Below are 20,507 nucleotides of genomic sequence, written 5' to 3'. Positions count from 1 at the left end.
ACAAATACGTCCTTTAGCGTACAAATTAAGGGATATTTTATTTTTAGGTTGGCATTTAAAAATGTGGCGAAAAATACGTTTTTCGGTGGTCCCCTCTGAAACAGTGGGACTCAGACATTCGCTTCTTCCATTTCCCCTCCAAACTCCATGAAATTACCTCGCCGATCACCATCTCCATAAGGTGACATATTAACTATGCATAAGTAACTCATACAACCCCACTTCAAAATAGACCAAAATATCCCTTTTCACTGGTGTGCACACAGATTATTGCCTCTAGGCGGCAGTTTTGTGCGTCCATAATATAATGGACGCACAAAGGGAACTTTTCAGGAGGAAAAAAAAAAGAAAGAAGATATGTAGTCCAGTGTGAGCGTAGTTTCGTTAAAGAACTACAACGACGACCTCTGGCAGACGCCACGACCCGCCCATTGCGCTGCGCAGCGGTCGCGCGCTATTTACATACAGTCTATGGTTGCGCGCTATGGAGGAGGTGTGGCTGAGGATGAAAGTGAAAGAAGGAGGTCTGAGCAGCAGAAGCGGGTACAGTGGGCACAGTAGGAACAGCAGCAGCAGCGGGACTTCTCGCAGTGAGGATGGTCTTCACCGGTCTCACTCAACCCGGTGAACATGTTCTGAGTCTTCACAGATTGGTCAGATGGCTCTGGCTCCGGTCACACTCCGCGTCTGCGCCATGATGGTCTGCCTGCTCGGAGCCGCGCGTCGCTCCAAAGGCGGTAAGCGCTGCGTACACGGACCGGGACTCACCTCCGAGTATTGCGAGCTCTGCACGTTCAGAGTTCCCTTTAAAAAAAACAACAACAACTTCACTTTTACTGTAGGCGTTTGCTGCGGTGATTAGGTCAGAAATGGCACCAAAGAACCACATTTTGTTGGACAAATTAATTATTTTGTGCTGTATTATTTTCATTTTCTTAATTTTCTTTTGTTTTTATGTATTTATTTCTGAACGTTATACATGACATTACCGTCTGAAAGGATTGTGTTTGTATTCGATTTTCTAATAGATCATTATAGTATATATATATATTTTACAATTTAACATTAAAAATGATAACCCCAGGCAATACAACCACTTATAATACACGGGGCGATAACAAAAAAACGTAATAACCAAAAGAATACAAATCCAAAATTCACACTTGAGATGGTATTTATGACTTGAGTGTCTGGGAAGAAAGGTCAAGTGTCCCTGTCAATTTTAATCAATGGCAGATCTGACATTCTGACAGGAAGTCACTCGGACTGCATAAACAGATGCTTTACTTTCAGATTCAATTCTGCATTATGAATGTTCATAATGAACCGCGTACTGTAGACACTGGCGCATTGTCTGCGGCCCTTGGGAAAGAAGCTGAGGTCAGAACGTCTCCATTTACCGGTGTTAACGTGTTACTGGTAGAGTAAAAATACAAGTTACAATGTGTGTTGTTTTTGCTACTAAAATTCTACCCATGCATGCCCTCTTTTTGTTCCCCCTTTGATATCTCAAACCAAGTCACAAGAAAAACAAACAAATCTCAGATCAACTATAAAAAAAATTTTTTGCCACCTTTGCACAAGAGATTGCCCTCTGCATCCATACTGTCATTTTGTCACATGGCATTTTTGTTTTCTAGACGAAGATGGCTGTCGGTGTCCAGGAATTCCTCAAAGGCCTCTAACGAAACCGCCGCCGGAGACCTGTTTTAATGACACCTTTCGCTACACGTGTATGGACGGCTACGTGAGGAAAGCGGGAACCTCAAACCTCATCAAATGCAGCCCAATCAATGGCACTCTGCAGTGGACCAAACCCTCCCTCATCTGCAAACGTAAGATCTATCTATATAACTAATTGCACAGAGAAAATTCCTCTTTGTGTAATTAAGTAGTAATGTATATCTGCCAGTTGAGTTAATCATACATGCCATAATCTGGCTAAATTGTTGAGGATATTCATAAATTGGGGAAGAAATGGAATTCTGGACAAAGAGCACTATATTATCGGCATACAGTGAAATATAGTACTTGAATGCAGGGATTTAAATTAACTTTTTTGATCACCAGCCTACATGGCTAGCAGATTATTTAAATTACCAGCCAGTCAGATTTTCCACTAGCCAAATTTTTTTCCAGGGAAAATAAACCAGATTATGAGATGCATCCATGTTTCTTTGAAATTGATTTGATTTGCGTTGATGGCAGTTATACATTAAAATGGTAAAAAAAAAACAAATTATAACAATATAAAAAGGTGAACAGAAGAAAAAAGATCATCATCGATCATGTATCAAATCCCATCTTCATTGTCCGTTGTGTCTGCAAGCTTTCCTATTTTGCTCTTCTGGTTTTTTATCTCCACGTTTGTTTGTTTTTTCTGAACTAATGTTAACTTTACTACTTAATTTTTTCAGCTCCTTTATTTTGTTTTCGTGGACATAGGATGTCGTGACGATGTTCATTGGAAATGTAGGATTAGTTCTACAAAAAATGTAATTGTAATAAAGATTACGTCTCCAAGACAAACACACACAAAACCGCCCAAATTTCTTGGCCGAAAACAGACCAATCTGGCAACACTGATAGGATCCATCATTTCTGGAGTTTGACTGAGACTTGGTCTTAAAAAGTTTAGTTTAGTATAAGTAAGTTTCTAGTTGCAGATGATCGATTAACAGTCCAATTTCTCTATCCTTTTTTTTTCGTTTCAGCCGACCCTCTGAAAACCACAACACATCCACCTATGAGCACAGCAACACGTGAGTCTATCTATTATTATCTATTATTAGATTAGGACATTCGTCACAAAAGAGCACAAGCACATATGAAGCAAATTTACTCATTTGTAATTAATGACGGGTTGAAATGGGTTGGATTTTTGAAGACGAAAGAATAATAATGGTGCGCGGCTGATAATGATACAAAAAAATGGCTACATTTGTCTGTTTAGATCATTGATGTTAGGATTGCTTGGCATTGGTTTAGCAAACACCAATGCCATATTTAAGCAGTGTTTCCCCTAGGTTTACTGGTTTAGGGGGGGCGAAATTCTTTTTGTTTGGGATGACTTGCCATATTTTCCTCCTTCTGTCTCCTCTCTCTGTGGTTGTGCAGTTTTTCCCATAGGATTTTGAGAGACTATGGGGGGTGGACGTCAGACCAGAATTTTGTAAATTTTTAAAAGTTAAACCCATTAATCTGGTGAACTTTGACAGAAATTTAGGAGGCATAGATCTATGAAGGATTTTATGCTCTTGTAAACAATTGTGTGCCGTAGCTTTACAACCTATACATGTGTTGTATGGACACTGACCCACATACAACTACAAAAAAGGGGTTACATATGTTACGGATGCAATAGAGACGATGTAGCAACAGAATTTTAAAAACTAACAAGTCCAAATCACAATTTGATTTTTTTTTCGGCAGTAGTATTATAAGTAGTAGTGATGGGTGTAGTAACACAGATGGTGTTGGTGGTAGGAATAGTAGCAGTCGGAAATGCAGTCCCGCTCTCAGCTTTATTGGTAGGAGAGGTCATTTTCTTGTCTTGTCATCCGCAGCATCGTTCCCCAGGCTACAGATGACCCCGACGGGAAGCATCTCACCCGGAGAGGCGACAGACACAAACAGCACAGAGCCAATCTCACCCGGTGTGCAGGCAGATCACACGCAGGGTCAGGAGATGATAATCACTCACGCACACACACACACACACACACAAACACACACACACACACACGCTATGCTCTTATGCCTGATCGTTGTCAGGTCAGATGATTATATTGGCGACTTCCCCTGCCAATCCCACCTGGAATTATTCTCTTATTTATTACCTTTGAAATTTTCTTTATTTCTCCGCCGGTAATATAATAATTTATACACTTTTACTGTATAATCAATATAGATTTGGTTATTGTGTGTGTGTGTGTGTGTGTGTGTGTATAAGAAGGAAATCAGCACTAATGTGTGAACATTTGATTGAATCCACCGTGTTTTGAGCTTTGTCGTGTCACTTCGGAGACATCTGTTTTGAACATTTGTGCATTTTTTTTCTTGATTCTAAGAATAAGAGCCAGATTATGCATGTGTTTACTGTTGTATCATATTACAAAAAAAATTTAATCCACAAGCATACACTTTTGACAAATTGGTAATAATCAAAAACAGGTAACATTTATATTTAAAAGACAAAACAGTACAGAAACCTGGATAACATTGGGATAATCATATGACCGGTTATTCTTTACAACTTCAAAATCACCTTTATCTGCCAATGCAAAACTGCCCATGAATGATCGACCCACAGGAAAGTCTTACCCATCCTTTCTTTCACCTCTTAAAAGCAGAGTTCACGAGGGGCCGCAAAGCATCCGACCAGACAACATCGACGTCTCCCTACCAGCTTGTCAATAGGACGACGGTCAATCCTAGTGCGTCCGGCCAAACTGACCACGGTAAGTTCAACTCTGTAACTGTCACTAAGTCTCCTTCTAGAACAAATCTTATCTGTGGTGTTTGAACACGGGAGACTGACGAAGGAGCCACTGGGGCAAGTTTTAAGTGAGATGCATTATCCTTTCAAAGGTTGAACCAAAGACTGAGCATTGGTGGCACATTTTAAAATAAGTCTAAAGTTAGTAGTTTTACGTTGCGCTTCTTTTGCAGGACTTGGCAAAACAACAACAGGGCTGATTGTGTGCGCTTCGTTGGTGATCGCCTGTGCTTTGATCGGAATCAGCTACGCATGTTATAGAAGGTAAGCCAGGTTAAATGTATTTGGTTTTTTTTAATGTGGAATTATGTACTGCCACACTTTCTGTCACGCAATGAGATAACTTAAATTAAGGTAGAGCACATTATTTGTCCTTCAGATATCACAAAGTTTAACATTAAAAACCCTGGTCGAAATTCCCATGTGCTCTCTTATAATCATAACTGCCTGGTTGTAATTTTACCCCCGTTTCCTTTATACCTCAGGAGGTCACGAAACAACGGCCCACCAGCGACAGAAGAAGAAAAGATATCCATGAGTCCCGTTCCATCTGGATTCGAGACGTAAAAACTGCGGTGCAGAAGAAAATCAGTGCACTTAAACTAGGCTTTAAAAACACAACTTTATTTACAACAGAATATATGCAAGTAAAGTTTCCTGTACAGAACAGAATCACACCACCTAAGAAAAGACGTTTTCAAGAGGGCTATATTTAACTATCGGGAATATACAAGCAGAGAACAATAACAGTTAAATAAAAAAATATAGAAAAAGTAAAAGTCAGAGTTAATGATAGTAAGTCAAAAGTATATTGAATATCTGTTGTGTGCTTTTTACCCATTTTTATTTATTAAGAAGAAAAAAGTTTGTGCATTCCACAATTGTGGGATTGAAAAGACATTTACATCTGTATTACATTGATCATGATCATATTGTGAACTTGAAGTTCGATGTGCTTGTTCTTAAACATCAATCCTGACTGGACAGATGTGAAGTATAAATCCATGTTCATGTATGTGGTGCCCAGTGTAATGGACGTTGTGTCACGCGTCACGCAAATAAAGCAGCTGTTCTGTTGGTTCTACATTCACGTGTTTCAGGTTTTTCCCACAGTGCAACTACAATGCTGCGTCATGTTTGCCCCCTTTCCTTTCGTCAAGGACAGTCCAGTGTTTCCTTATGCTGAAGGAGAAAAGATGGGAAGCAGTGAAGCTCATTTCCTTATTACCGCAAAGGATGAGTGAAGTTTTGTTTTGAAGTTGAAATTCAATTAAATTTTAGGGCTATAGCGCCAAATCACAACACACATTATCTCAAGGCACTTAAATACTTTCAATACTTTCCTCGGCTGTGCCAGTCATGCCCACCTGGCACTCACTGATCCAGCTCCGCACCTCCCCACTCTCTCTCTCCTACAGTGTCAAAACCGCGCCCACCTCCACATGAACATGAATTCACACTCACACAGTCCATCCACCGTGTGACTATTATTTAAATGTGTATGTGTAAAGATGTGTAGGTACTACTAATGCCTCTGAAATATGTGCCTTCAGGGCTGTTCAAGTGGTGTTGAATCATCTTTTATTAAAATTAAGACATGGCTCTTTGATGTAGATATACTGTACATTTTTGCTCATATTTGAAACGGAAAAGCTGGTCATGGACGTGCGTAGTCTCCCTCCCGCGGAGAATTTCAGTTGTGTGAGAGGAGTTGTCACTAGTATCACATAATTTCTTCAGGATCAAGTCTTTCTGTTACCATGTTGGCTGTGACAATCTGTAGCGATGGTACATTTTGTCTGATGTGCTTGAATGATATTGTTCTTTTCCTGGAACTGTCGTCAGTGTGCCGCAACGCCGAGGCTGATTTGATAGCAGCTATTTGGCAGCGGAAACTTGGAAAAGAATTCAGGCCTCCGGGGCCCATCAGAGGAATGTGTCTCTCACACACACAGAGATTGTTAATGCTGCAACAAAAAAATATTTTACAGCTGTCCCTTACCAATACAATCAATTTCAAACTGTCCAAAGACTTGTCAAGTTAATCGAAATCAAAGAGCAGTGTTCAATCTGGTAGGCTACTTTTTTTATGGTCATGCACACACGTTTTTAAAACACGCAGAGAAAAAAGTTACACAGAGGATTATTAGTGACATTAAAATACTACTGAGGAAATAAATACACTCACAAAAGAGCAAAAGTAGAAAAGTCTTTAAAGAACACAGTCAGTGTAACACAATGACACAGAGTTCTCCAGTAAAATCTATTTTGTATCTCACAGAGAAAAATACACTCAAAAAACCCAACAGTTAAAAAAAAAAAACACAATCACAGTCGGTAAGCAGGGATGATGGCATAGCACCTTTAGAATTTTTACTGTTTTCATGTCCCGAACAGTGCGCATCAGAAACCGTGGTGGACTTCGTGGTCGAGTCTTTCTGGTATTTCAGCCATCGAGAGGACGTCGTCAGTCATGAGGAAGGCGGTTGGTCCGACGCGTGTCCACACGCACCTCTCGCACAGCGGGCCGCCATTTGACACATCATCCATCTGGACAAAGACAAATGTGTTAAAAAAAAAGAAGGAAAAAAAATCACACAAACATCAGAGCAAGCAAAATATTTGGTATTACAGGTATTACAACCCTTTGCCTGACTGAGACAAGATTGCAAAATCTCCTTTCAAAATGCTAACTGGCAAGTCACAGCTAACAGTAAATTCTGGGCTGTGAGTTGGAAGACGTATTTTGGTAGAAGTTTGGACATTTACTCACAAATTTCATCTCTTGTTTGTGCATGACGAACGCAGAGCCAGGTGTGATGCAGTTGGGACAGTTGGGGACGGAGCACGGCAGAGGCCCGCCCGCCTTCATCAGGGCTCTGGGCATCTCCGACTTCAAGAAGTACTCCTGGAGAGGTGATGGAGAAAAGACCGGGCAGACTGTTCAGATTATTGTGTAAGACTGCTTCTGCAAAAAGGGAACATTTATATATATTCTGAATTTATGATTTTTTTTAACTGTACAGGCTTTTGGTCTGCACCTTTTGTCCTCTGCCTTGCACAAACAACACAACTTGAAGTCAGTTGTAAACTGCACATTTCCAGCTCTGTTATTGTGTGAATTTGTTCTAGTCTTAGTGAGCGGTTTTGAAAGGTGACACATTATGCTCATATTCAGGTTCATACTTTCAATATAAGTGACCACATGAAAAGGTTTACATGCTCTAATGTTCAGAAAAGGCATCAGTGTTCTCATACTGCCCATTCCTGCAGCTCCTCTTTGTCTAAAACCCCTGGATTTCTCTTGGCACGCCCTCTCGATAAATCCAAGCCTGCTCTGATAGGCCGGCTGGCCCAGTCTGTCGTGATTGGTCAAATGCTTTCGAAATGTGTAGGAAATGCCAACCCCTTCACCAGGTGAAGTGGAGATTCTCAGATTGCAGGCGGGGTTACCCCAAAAGTGCCCAACTGTGACATCATAGTGGGAGAGAATTCTGAACCAGTTGTTCAGACACAGGCTGTAGGGTTCAGCCAGCTCACAAAAAATGACAGGGTGGTCTTTTTTCACAGTTTATGGGCAGGCAGGCTCCACAGATACACACATGTACAAACACTGAAAAAGTGATTTTTCCATAATATGTCACCTTTAAGTCAACATGCTGTGCTGTTGGCATTACAACAATTTTGTTTAATTCCCCTTTTTGGAAAAAAACGAGAGTTGTTTCTCCATCAACCACTCCAATGTCTACTACACTGTAAAAACGCAACAAATCCTTAGTAAGTCCTCAAAGACTTACATCACCAGTGGCTACAAGTACTTCTGGTCGACATGCATCGGAACCCTGAAGTATTGACAACATGCAGAACGCATTCCAGGGCTGGTAGTATAGTCTGATTTTAAGCTGCTGTGCATGTTTGATGGCTTGACAACTTCACAGGTGGGGGGTTCACACAGTGAGTCCGCCAAAGGATGTGCTTCACCACCAGCGTAGTCGCTGACTGAGTGCAGCTAAGTACTTGGTTTTTGGACTGTTGGTCAATTAAAAAGCTGTTTGGATTTCATCGCCTTACGCTGTGGGTCCAAGTGGTTTTCTGACAGCTCACAGCCCCACTTTCAACAGAATTCATCACAGCAGGAAAAGCACAGGTTTTCCATGTCAGTTTTCCAACCCGCAAGCGGAAGCAGCTAAATGGAGTTCGGCCACCATTTGTTGCATTAGGCCAGGCAGGGCAGACTGTCTGCCTGTCAGGGATGTGTTGGTGTAAATGGGCTCCTGTCCAGCCGTGCGCCTCAAAGATGTTTCTATTTTGCCCCACAGAAACGTTGCTACTGTAGTTCCATAACAGATAGTGAAATTGAGGAGTTTATATACTATGGTAATGACAGCATCTCCGGAGGAAGAGATTTTTTGAGGTTATGTGCTCATCATTATTATCTGATGGAAGTGGTTCAGATCAGATGCCAGGAATAGAGTGTGTAATGACAAAGGTGGGAACAAGAAAGGAGAAGTCCAAACAGGGAAGTGAACACACACAAACACAAACACACACACAGTCAGATTCAGGTTGGTGCCGTTAAAGATTTGTACAGTAAAACTACTTGTATCGATCCCTTATTTTAACGATATTTCTCATTTGCACCAATGAAAACATAACTCTGCCAACTACAGTCCATGTTAATAGATCCCTGTAAATCCTACAGTTGAAAAAAATTGAATGCAGGACCTTTTTTCTTTAACAGTATTTTTCAGTGTGCAGAAGTTTGTCTGCAGCCCTCAAATCCATAAATCTGTGTCTGCTCACGGACTCTCCAGGAATATTCTGTTTAAACCATTTCAACTTAAACGACTAACTCAGCCACCGTAGCCAGGCTGCAGGTTTAGAGATTTACACGCAGGAAGTGAAACCCCTTCACAGGGCAGGCAGAAATAGGAATAATGTGATAATGACATTGTCGACTTCTCACACAATACATGGCAATCTGAGGATTTTTGCAGAACACAGGGCCAGAACAAACTGCAGGGTTTTTCAACGGCATTATGAGAGTGTTTATGCACTCTCATAATGCTGTTGAAGAGGAAAAACAAAAGAAAAAAGCTGGGACATGTTCAGCTGTCATTTCTGGTCGTTCTCCTTCTGTCCTCTCGTCTGCTCTGTCAAGAGTTTCATTGTCATTGTGGGAGTGTAGAAGCAGAATGTGCCCTGAGTGTAAGCATTGTGAACAATATCTTGGTGGTGCTAAACATAATCATGCTGACGCCGATGTGTCCTTGCTGTGAGCAGTATCTTGCGGAAGCTATCGAATGTAAGGACATAGACGACCAATGTCATGTCAAGATATCTAGTATGATGACGCAGATGTGTACGTGTGTGGACAATCAAACATGTGACATCCCACGCTGCCTGTTTCGTAGATAGTGAGTACAAAAGAACTGTACACGCATATGCGCTTTGAATCGTCTTTGTTTTGTATGAACCACATCTCGAAATAAACGTCTCCCGCTGAAACTGCTCATCGGCTGCTTCGGCTTGTCTTTCTGCAAACCTCCTGAAACTCCTTACAGGAGCTCACTCACTCACTAATAATATACATAATAATAATATTCCTTGCACCAAGTTTGGAAGAATGAGTCCTCGTGGACTTGGTTTTGAAGTCTCCTAGCTACATTTGAGGCATCTATGCAAAGTTGGTAAATTGTAGTGTCTACAGAGATTATCTGCAGACACTACAATTTTTATTTTTATTGCAATTGTATTATGTTATAATTTTAAGAGTGTAAAATTGTCTTGATGATAATATGAAGAAAATATTGTTTATTGCAACTTCTTCTGGGACAATATATTGTCCAACAAAAGTAGTTTGCGTGACAAATGATGGTGAAAGGTCTCTATGGAATAACAATGACACAATTAGTCGAATAACTTTCTACTAGCTGTAATTATATGCGTCGGTGTGTTCCAACAATATCAAATACACTGATGTGTGTGTATACGTGTTTACGTTGTGAGTCAAATGTGCAAAGGTGTAAGAAGTGAGAGGGCACTGTCGGACGTGTCATACCCCGGACACTGTGAGGATGTGGCAGACGCTCTTGGTGATGATCAGCGTCGTCTTGGCACGAGTCACCGCCACGTACAGCAGGTTCCACTCATCGTCAGGGATTTTGCCTGAATAGGGAAGAGAGAAAGAAAAATATAACAACTTCCCACAAGAAGGATCAAGACTGAGAGGACTCAAATATATTGATATAAAGGAGTTTTAAAACATCCATCAACATAATAATAATACAGTATTATTACAGCATTTATTGGCACATATATCAACACCTCAGTCGGACCAATATCTGCGATAAGCTAATATCAGCTGATTTATTCAGCCAGGCAACAGAATACAACACAAAGTGGGTTGTTGGAGACAGAGACACTTCTTCCTGTGTTGGACAGAATAAGAGTGCGTGTTGAAAAACCTACAAAATAAATATGTGTAATGTGTAGAGGGGAAAAAGTTCTGTCCAAAGACGAACTTACCGAACGAGAAGCTGGGAGTGTGGTGCAAGTTGTGCATGGAGAAAGGAACCTTGGCAAAGTCGTCGCTGACAATCACGGTGTCGAACTCCAGACCTTTGGCCTTGTGGACGGTTCCGACTATGAAGTCTGGAACATGAGGTGAGTGCAGAGAACAGCAAGGGGGGGGGGGGGGGGGGGGGGGGGGGGGGGTGACAATTGTTTGTTTTTTAAAGGATTTAAAAGTTGTTTCATCTGATTTTCAAGATTTCGAATACACCGATATATTGTGTAAACCGTGGGGACGTCAGTTTAAAAGAGAACAAAAACGAGCGTGTCTGCAAACCTGCTTTGTGGAAGTCTTTCTCGAAGCAGCTGTCCAGGCGCTTCACCAGTTGAGGTATTCGACCCCGATATTTGTCCACGATGCTGAGTTTGCCCATGAGCTCCTTGTCCTGGGTCTGGTCAATGTACGTCTTCAGGGCAAGGACAGCGTTTTTGCTGTTCCTTGCGAAGCAGCGAAGTAGCGGATCCTTGAAGACTGAGGGCAGAGCAGGGTCAATGTGAACATGAACGTTGAAGGTCAGTGTTTGTTTTTTTTAAGAATAAAAGGGAATTAAATCAAAGATGATTAATTCATACGAGTGCATTTGTATGACTCTTACATTTTGGCTGTTTGTCTGACCCGTGCATCAGCCGCCAGATGTCCAGGATCCTATTCAGGCCGATATTTTTGACATCCTGAAGGAAAAGTTCGACCTGTTAGCACTTTCAATGAAGTGGGCCTTTAAATAATATTGAAGTGTGTTAATACCTGAATCTAATTCTGAAAAGTGTGAAGGTCTGAACTAAACAAGTGTGAAATTGCCCTCAGGCTCTAAACCAAAACCATATCTCACTTCAGACAGTTGCTGAATGGAGGTCAAGTATATAAGTTGACGTGACATCTTAACATAAAACATTACTCACTCCTATGAAGTGGATCCGGCAGTGCGGGTTGGCATCCGTCAGACTGACGGCTGTGCTGAACACGCTGAGATTGCATCTCGACAAGATAGCCGTCGTCCCCAGGCAAAGGCTCACGCCCGTCCTCACGGCCTCCGTGGCCTTGTCCGCGTTCTCGTCACACACACCGCCTGCAAGATGGACAGACGTGCAAAAACAAGACTGAGAAAAAATACCGATATTTATTTCCTTTTTACCTTGAAAATCGCGTCCCTTCATTTGCACTTACCCTTCTGCTTTCCTCCCACGAGAATCTTCTGGACCCTCTTACACACTTTGAGGATGGTGGCACCCACGTAGGCGATCTCGGCACCGAACCGAAAGCTCTGGATGAACACATCAGCGCCGCAAGGAAATCGTTTCTCTGATATGTACTGTATATAATCAGGTCTGAAGACAGCTATTTACAGTCATTATTTGTACTGAATATTGAAAACATAAAACACAAATGGGAGTTGGATTTAAATTGCTCAAACTTTTGGAGCAAGTGCGTTTCATCTCAATTGCACAAAATTGATCATAATCTGTTAGGATGCATACATTTAACAATATTTCATCTGTGTACGAGCAACGTAATATTACAAATGCAGATATTTGACTTATCTGGCACTGCCCAAATGACTGCAGAGCTTTGTAAATATACCACTAAAGACTACGTACAGAATTTATAGAAAAAGGAGTATTCCAAGGGATCCTAAAGCTCAAACTGCCCCGTGCGTTAGCGTATACCTGTGTCAGGTAGTAGATGTGCGTGTGGTCGACGACGTGCAGGGCGTTGACGGCGCCTCTGAAGGTGTAGATCTGCTGATGGGGATCTCCGACCAGGATCTTCCCACATTGCTGGGACAGCATCACATCCATGATGGCTGAGTGGGGAACAAAAGGGTAGCAAACGCCATCAAAAAAATACAATTGTACTTTTTCCCCCACTAAACCTGCGGGACTGCGTTAGCAGTACCCGGTGTGCAGTCCTGGGCCTCGTCGATGAAGAGAACGTCGTACTGGTCAGACAGAGCGGGTTTGGGGTCTTGGAGCTGCCACAGCTTCAGGTAACCTGGGAATGAAACGCTCCCGTTAGCATTTGTGCACTGTCTCTTCTTGTACTATAATATAAACACTTACTGTATATACATTTCATTTGTTTACAGTCGCTTTACCATCATGCGTCATGTAGTAGGCCTCGTTTTTCCTCTCATTGAGATCCTTCATTCTGTTCCAGATCTGCTGCACCTCGTGGACGACCATCTAGTATTTCACAATAAAAGAATGTGTTTTTGCTTCTGATTTATAAATAAACAAAGAGAACTTAAGTGTACGAGTTGAATGCATTCATACCAGTCTTTCATCACCATCTATTTCCTTCCTATTGCCATTAAGCGACACGTGGGCGCTGGGGACGTGGCTGGCCGTGATAGTTGGGTCCGCTGAGGCCATGAAGGTGTTGAGCGTTGTGGTCACCACTTTGGCCTTGGCAAAGCCGCCGCGGCCTTTGGGCAGAACAGCGCTGACAGTAAACGGCTTCAGGTTGGAGGTCAACTTCTGAGCAGCTTGATACCTGACACACGCGGGGAAATCGCGTCGGCTCAAGAAGCGTCAGTGTTGACATAGGAAAGCACCAGACGTACCTCAGGTTTAATTCAGTTCAAGGATCCTACACAGTTTCCATTTCAAAATTCTCAAATGTCCTTCCTCTCGGTAGATTTTGATTGACTAGCTTAAAGAGATTGAGACAGATCATTAGTGTTAAATCTGTTTAGACTTCAGTCTAAAGGTACTTCAACTCTAAAGGTATGACTGCTCATGGGATAATCTGAAGGAAAACTTGGGGGTTCTCACATCCGCCCGACGCCACTGAAGGCCAACGAGTGGACGGTCTTGCAGTCCACGTTCCCTGGGAAGCGGCGCACTGCTTCGCACGCCACCGACTTGTTGAAGGCCACGTACAGGAAGCGGAGGTGCGGCCGCTGCTCGGCATACTTGATCAGCGTGGTCGTCTTTCCCGTACCTGTGACAAGACGGCAATCATGCTGTGATATCCGAGGCCGGTCCAAGTCAAGCCTTCTGTGCTGGCGCCATCCGAGAATTATCAGTAACCTTCTGATATCCACAGATGTGCGTTTAAAAATGGCACATTTAAGACTTTAAGAGCCAGACCGTAACCACCGCTTAAAAGAAATCACGCTGGTGAAATCAGATATTAGACATGAGGGAAATAACTAGGGGCAACATTAAGTTCAGCAGGAATAATGAAGTCTTAATATTTTCAGGAAGTGTCAGAGCTGACATGCAGCTAGAAAAAAATCTGTCACTACATGGTTTTAAAAAAATTATTTAAGATGTACAAGTATAGGCGGTATGGATAAACTGTCCAAAGGAGAAAGACTGCGCCCTGGTAATGTTTCGAATGTCGTACAGTGAAACTGTGACACGCTTCTGTTTTACACCTTTGTCTTTAGCAATGTCTTTACTTTTATACCTTTGTCTTTGCGGACGACAACACTACATTTTTTACACACTTGACGTACATTCGTCAGCATTGTCACATACAGCTTAACACTTGGACTTTTAACTGCTCAGAAGAAGCGGTGAGCGATTTCCAGCGTGTCTTTGCTGTATAAACCAGGAATTTACAAATTATGATTAACAAAGTACTGTTTTTGGTATGTTTTGTGTTCTCTTAAAGTGTAACTCCAACCCCTACGTTTTGGCTGAAATGCCTCACCCTGGAAATTCAACAAATATAACATTCAACACAGGAACAGGGGCTGAAGCCCCATCCTTCTACAACGCCCATCCTCTCCTGCACCGCCATGTCTGAGGCCCCCACCCCCCCCGCACTGGACTTGAATGTTGTCTGATGGAACAGATTTTTAGCCCCACTCTTGCCGTTATCATAGACATATTTCATAGCACGGCATTTTGATTTTTTTTTTTGTATTTGACACAGATGCTCTTTTGTTCTTTGCACTAAACTGTGACACTGTGTCTCCCCACAGCTTGATTTTATACGAGGAGCGTAATGTTTCCCACACACTAGATGACTTTGAGAAGAAACTGAAAAGACTTTTAAAGGATTTGAAAAGACTGGGGATCTTGCAGGGTCACTATTTACTAAGACTGCCACTAGATTCCCTTTTAGATTTTTTTCCCATCATGCTCCTGGTGGGAGTTTAGAGGAAGATGAATTGTTGAACAACGGAGAAGAAACCAGTATGTGCAATGGTTTGTACAGAAAAACAGCAAGCAGCAGTGGCCACCACGTTTCTTGCTCCACGTACCTGCGAAAGCAATGATCTTGACCACGTCGTCTTGCTGGATGTCGTGGCCGAGGATCTGCTGCTGTTCACAGGTGAGCTGAATCTGAGGCCGCCTAGCAAAAAAAACAAAAACACAGAATAATGACAGTTAAAAAGACTAAACCTCTTCAGATTTCCATTACATCAGTCATACACAGTTAACCGTCTGTGGAACACTTCATGTAACTTTCAAGTGGAACTTCAGTACTTGGGAATCAGTCAACAAAGTTAGGCTACAACTAAGGCTACAGTTTCTCAGATAAACTCACTTCATCAACGAGAAGTGTTACGTGCGATTGCACAGTGTGGTCTACAAAATAACATAGGTTAAATAAAAAATCTAAAAAATTAGAGTGCATCTTTTCGTCCTCCCATAGTCATCGTACAATGTAGAAGGAAATGCGTGCTTAACGCGGAAGGAAGACGAGTTTTGGACCTCACCCGCTCTGACTGGAACCGACAGAAAAGGGTCCGTTCTCCATCAGGTGAAGCACGTAGTAGATGTTGTAATGCAACCTGAAGAAGCAAAAAGAGTAAAAGTCATGGGGGGAAGGCTGACAGGAAGTGAAGATAAATGGTGACAGACCCGTGGGACTTTTTACCTGTTATTTATCCGGATCCTGCTTCTCTCCAAAGCTAGCAACATCGTGGCCATGTGGCTGAGGTACTCGGTGACGCCGGTGTGCGACATGCAGCCGGAGAGCAGGGACACCAGGGCCTGCACGTCTCCGACACTTTCGCTCAGGATCAATACGACAGCCATGGCTGCATAGGGGTTGGGGCCCTGGAGATCAGAAAAGAATAGAAGTGAAAACAGGGGTCGTTTACCAGGTTTTTTTTTCCTTGCGTAGAGAATTACATGAGAGCTCTCGTGTGCGATTCATACCTTGGTGCCGAGGTTTAAGTACTTCTGAATGTCAGGAATACGTAATCTGATGGAGGCCTCGGCCTGAGGAAAAAGGCGATGTTTCTTAATACACTCCAGCACGTCCTCGGGCCTCACCCTCTCACCGACCTTATGCTGAGCCATTAAACTGACCAACACACACAAACGCACAATAATTATCACACTCAACATTAAAAGATTAATGCCCATACATGTAATTGTATCTAATTTCTGTCATTTTACCAAAACCCTGACCCAAACTAAATCACTACAAAACAACTATCAGGGGGGGGGGGGCATCAAATACAATAATGACTGACATGTCAAACTTCACAATTAATTATACACACACTTCCCATGTCTTCATTTAAAGGGGCAGTAAGCAATTTTGGAGAAAGCTCTCTTTCTCTCCTTGTTGTTGTTGTGATTTTACTCCTACGGCCAGGGGCCGCGATCCCGCGACCTTGGGTACCAGAGTCCGATGCAGTAACCACTGGGCCTGAAACCACGGAGTCGCAGGGCCACCAGGGCCTTTACGAAGGAAATGACTTACACTACGAGGTTTCGTATGCTGTGCTGTGACGATGCTGGGTGTTGTATGCGGCTGTTCTTCAGGATGGAAAATATCTCCCTCTCCGTCTCCTTCTCTCCCATCATGTAGCGGTAGTACTGTTTCCTGAAGGGCAAAAACTGCAAAAAAGGAACGCACAAAATCCACGTTAATCCGAGTTCAACACTGGTTTAACAATATGGTAGGAAATATTGAAACACATGGAAAGAGGATAAACTCCTCTTTGTAAAGTCAGCATGCTTCTCTCTGATGACAAAGAACCAACTAAAACTCTTTTCTCTGGCGCGTATACACCCGCCCTGTTTTTGCAGGGTGTCCCTACCGCTATAAAACTTGGGTGCAGCACCAAAGGATTTTTGTGCAGAGCCAAAATCAAATGAATTTTGAAAAAAAAGAAGGTTGTTTCCACTATGGAGTGAGAGGAAACCGTCTTACATCCAATTACATTGGATCATTCATCATGACAGATATTCTCTTTGAATGGAATAAGGAATGAGTACCAGTGTATCTCAATCTTCCACTGTGTTGCATTGTGGGTTGTTTGTCGCCTAAATATTGCTAGGCTGGTGGCTGTATTTCAGTGTTAATCAGCCTTAAGAGAGTTTGGTTAGTACAAATTTAACTTTCAAGGAACTTCAGTAAATTGCCGTAACACGTTCAAGTAAACAAATGAGGATTGCAAACGAGTTCTAAGCAGTTCTGAGAAATGTCCGGGAAAATAATTATGCGAGAGGTATCAACTCACTGCAGTTACTCAGCTGACTACAGTAGTTGCCAGTGTGAAAGTGACAGGTCTACAGACGTCCAACCGAATATAAATTTGTCATTTGTCACAAGTCTTATTTTACATCGGGACAGCCCTCACTGCAATTAGTGAGACTACTTGTTTCACATTTCTCATTGCTAATCTCTGACTGTGAACATGTACTTTTAACATAACTCTTGTGTTTTGTTTCACCTTGGCATCGTGGACAATGTCCCTCAAGCGATGGCAGACGAGGCCGACGCTGCGGAAGAGATCCTTGGCGGGGACGTGGCAGAGTACCTGCCTCAGCACCTCCTCCGGTAGGTCGTGCATGCAGCCCTGGGGCTGCAGCAGGACCCTGCTGCTGCCTAGGAGCCCATAGTGAGCATCGGGGAGGGCCTCCACCTCCTCCTCCTCATTGTGAATGTCACTGAAAGCACGTTCAAATTCATCATCTACCCCAAACATCTCTGCCGTGATTCCCTCCAGGTAATCCACCACCTCCTCCTCCTCTGACGTCACCATATCACTTGATTGTGTGAAATCATCAACCTCTTCCTGCTCCTCCTCAGTTGCCTGAGACTCCGTAGAGAAGGCCGCAGCAAGGAGGCTGATATCGTCAATCTCCTCCTCCTCATCATCTTCATCCTTTGGCTGGGGTCCTGAAGTCATCGCTTGAGAGTGCAAGAGAGAGGACAAAGATTGTGTCTGTATAAAATTTTACCCCTTACAGCACTTTTTAAAAAAATGGCACTGAACAAAATGGTCAGTTTATATTTTCGTGAACAGATGTCGTCCTGTCGGTTGTGAGCGTTACTTTGAGCACAATCAGAATTATTAATAAGGACTGCAAGCAGCAACGATCAGGCCCTGGCACATATGCGCACATCGGGGTGTGTCACGGATATCAGTTCCGGTGAACCATGGAAATTTCACATAAATGGGATGATGTTTGTTACATAAGTCTGACTTCCTGTTGGTCAGTAGGTGGTGCTATGAACATGGTTCAATATTGACATTTAAATGTGAAGGAGAAAGCTTAGTGCACATTACCCTGCCTTCGTCGTTTAGTGAGTGTCCTGGGGTACAGCCACTTGTTGGGGTCGCGGTTGCCCTGGCAATGGTTCATGAAGTGGGGCTGGGTAAGGGCATTAGTGCCCCCTGCAGTTTGTCCTAGGTCATCACACTCGTCTGCATTCAGGTGCCTCCTCTTGGCTTTCCCTTGGACAGAAGAAAGGCCGGGGTCAGATAAACGTCTGATAGGGTTGAATGGAGAGAAACGGTGGAGAGAGAGAAAGGGGGAAAGAAAAAGACGAGGAACGGTTCACCAGTTTTGTACTTATAACCATAAGACGTTGATTCCCCTTTTTCCTCAACCTTTTGAAAATTACCAAATCAAAAATAGACCAATGTGTAGTGTGAAATGTGAATGTTTGCCGAGTTTGGAATCCCCTGATCTTCAAAATGTCGCTTGTGCCAACGGCGCAAGTATCTTGACGAGAAAGTCATGAATTATGAAGAAAAGCACGGACTCTGTCCTTTTATGGTAATGAAAATGATCAACTAATATCCAATAGTGAGTCCGATCTAGTGTCATTACCAGTATCACATTTCAATGGGCATGTTGGACACGTATTCCACTGCACACTGGTTACATTGGGTTGTTAAGAATGATGTAGCAGTGAGATATGTAACTAAACTCTTTATATTAGGTTTAAAAATGTTTCCTCGTGTATATTTACTGAATGTTTACTTATTGAATCCGTTTATTTCCACTGATGTTTCTACTTTACCACCGTCCCTTGCTGCTAAATGTCCCCATAGTGGCACAAACGAAGGATTACCTCGTCTTTTATCTCATCTTAAAAACTGTGTTTAGCTAAAAAAAAACAAAAAAAAACACAGCTTGTTCAGTTGGAGTTCAGCTAATGGGTCTTCATTGGGAGTCGACTCACCTTTTACAGCCTCCTCCATGTTCATGCACACTGGCCTATCCGTCCTCTACAAAGAAGCCGAGCTCAAAAGTCACTAAGCTCATTCGTTCGTCATTAAAACACTGTCGCTAGCTTGTTTGACGCTGCACATTAACGTCAGCCGCAAGTTTCCCAACAACCAACGATCACAAATGTGACGCACCCGTTAACTCTAACGCATCAACTAACCCAAATATTGACATGGCTGTTGTGATATTGACATTTCTTTCTGAGCTGTTTCTGTGTAGCTACCATAGGGCAGCTACGAGCTATAGCGTTGCGAAGTTTGAGTTGATTGGCCCACGCGTTCTCTTTCGCTTATTTAAATGTTATTGGCTGACTACCTTAAAGGGCGCCGCACCGCTACCTGCTGGACTGGAGTGTAAAATAAGGTACACTGGCAGAAAACTGCAGTAGTGGGAGCTTTATGAATAAATTAAAAAAGTAAATAAAAGTTAGTGAATAGGTCTTTCTGCATGTATCACACCAGTAATCATTTAGAGGCTGTAAGAAGTCTAATCTTGTGAAAAAGGAATTGAATACACAAAGGACAGTAAAGTCCTGTAGAGCAGATATGCATAATTATCAAATTGTACACTAATATAATGCTGATTTTTTTTTTAGTAACATACATTCTTTGGCACATACAGTGAAGAATGTGCTGTCAGGCTTTTGCACCCCACTAAAGCCTATCCTATTCAATTTTTAAAATGTATTTCTTCTGCATTATTACAGAAACATGTCCCAAACCACAACAAAGCACTTACAAAGATATTAACTTTGTGTTATTTTTATTATTTGAGTTGTCTATACTCTTTCTTTTTTTATATACTGTTAATTTCACATTTTTTTAAGTCTTAATTTGTGTTACTACTTAGGCAGCTTCAGGCTTGTCCCACACAAAACTTCAATGTACCTAAACAGTGACAAATTTCTCTCTCCATCTATCTATACTGCATAAGCCAATTTACTAATATGTTTATAGAGAAGCTCAGACACATGCAATTAGTAAAAACTACTATCCCCCTC

At 42.3% G+C, this 20,507-nt stretch overlaps 2 protein-coding genes across 5 annotated transcripts; one reads left to right on the top strand and one right to left on the bottom strand.

Annotated features, from left to right (window-relative positions):
- Nucleotides 1-500: 500 nt before the first annotated feature.
- On the top strand, nucleotides 501-5,584 carry il15ra (interleukin 15 receptor subunit alpha). Of its 2 annotated transcripts, none has more exons than XM_035648612.1 (7): nucleotides 501-737; nucleotides 1,641-1,835; nucleotides 2,715-2,762; nucleotides 3,567-3,680; nucleotides 4,350-4,460; nucleotides 4,672-4,762; nucleotides 4,984-5,584. In XM_035648612.1, the coding sequence occupies exons 1-7, from the start codon at nucleotides 659-661 to the stop codon at nucleotides 5,063-5,065; spliced, it is 720 nt and encodes a 239-aa protein (XP_035504505.1). In that variant the 5' UTR covers nucleotides 501-658; the 3' UTR covers nucleotides 5,066-5,584. The 2 variants fall into 2 exon arrangements, with proteins under 2 accessions (XP_035504505.1, XP_035504512.1); XM_035648619.1 differs by having other exon boundaries at nucleotides 504-737; nucleotides 4,353-4,460.
- Nucleotides 5,585-6,694: 1,110 nt separating this feature from the next.
- On the bottom strand, nucleotides 6,695-19,770 carry fbxo18 (F-box DNA helicase 1). Of its 3 annotated transcripts, XM_035648562.2 has the most exons (22): nucleotides 19,461-19,769; nucleotides 18,559-18,726; nucleotides 18,058-18,179; nucleotides 17,719-17,935; nucleotides 16,743-16,879; nucleotides 16,190-16,337; nucleotides 15,906-16,087; nucleotides 15,745-15,819; nucleotides 15,286-15,377; nucleotides 13,844-14,012; nucleotides 13,343-13,562; nucleotides 13,165-13,252; nucleotides 12,966-13,061; nucleotides 12,737-12,873; nucleotides 12,237-12,333; nucleotides 11,972-12,138; nucleotides 11,668-11,743; nucleotides 11,349-11,543; nucleotides 11,027-11,152; nucleotides 10,560-10,666; nucleotides 7,272-7,406; nucleotides 6,695-7,048 (listed from the first exon to the last, which is right to left on the bottom strand). In XM_035648562.2, the coding sequence occupies exons 3-22, from the start codon at nucleotides 18,150-18,152 to the stop codon at nucleotides 6,902-6,904; spliced, it is 2,706 nt and encodes a 901-aa protein (XP_035504455.1). In that variant the 5' UTR covers nucleotides 18,153-18,179; nucleotides 18,559-18,726; nucleotides 19,461-19,769; the 3' UTR covers nucleotides 6,695-6,901. The 3 variants fall into 3 exon arrangements, with proteins under 3 accessions (XP_035504455.1, XP_035504446.1, XP_035504437.1); XM_035648553.2 differs by having other exon boundaries at nucleotides 17,719-18,179; nucleotides 18,559-18,761; nucleotides 19,461-19,770; XM_035648544.2 differs by having other exon boundaries at nucleotides 17,719-18,179; nucleotides 19,461-19,770.
- Between the last annotated feature and the right edge of the window lie 737 nt (nucleotides 19,771-20,507).

Source organism: Scophthalmus maximus, chromosome 12, assembly GCF_022379125.1.
Source record: "Scophthalmus maximus strain ysfricsl-2021 chromosome 12, ASM2237912v1, whole genome shotgun sequence".
Lineage (NCBI taxonomy): Eukaryota > Metazoa > Chordata > Actinopteri > Pleuronectiformes > Scophthalmidae > Scophthalmus > Scophthalmus maximus.
Note: the sequence above shows the minus strand (reverse complement) of the source record. Positions and strands in the feature narration are given on the sequence as shown.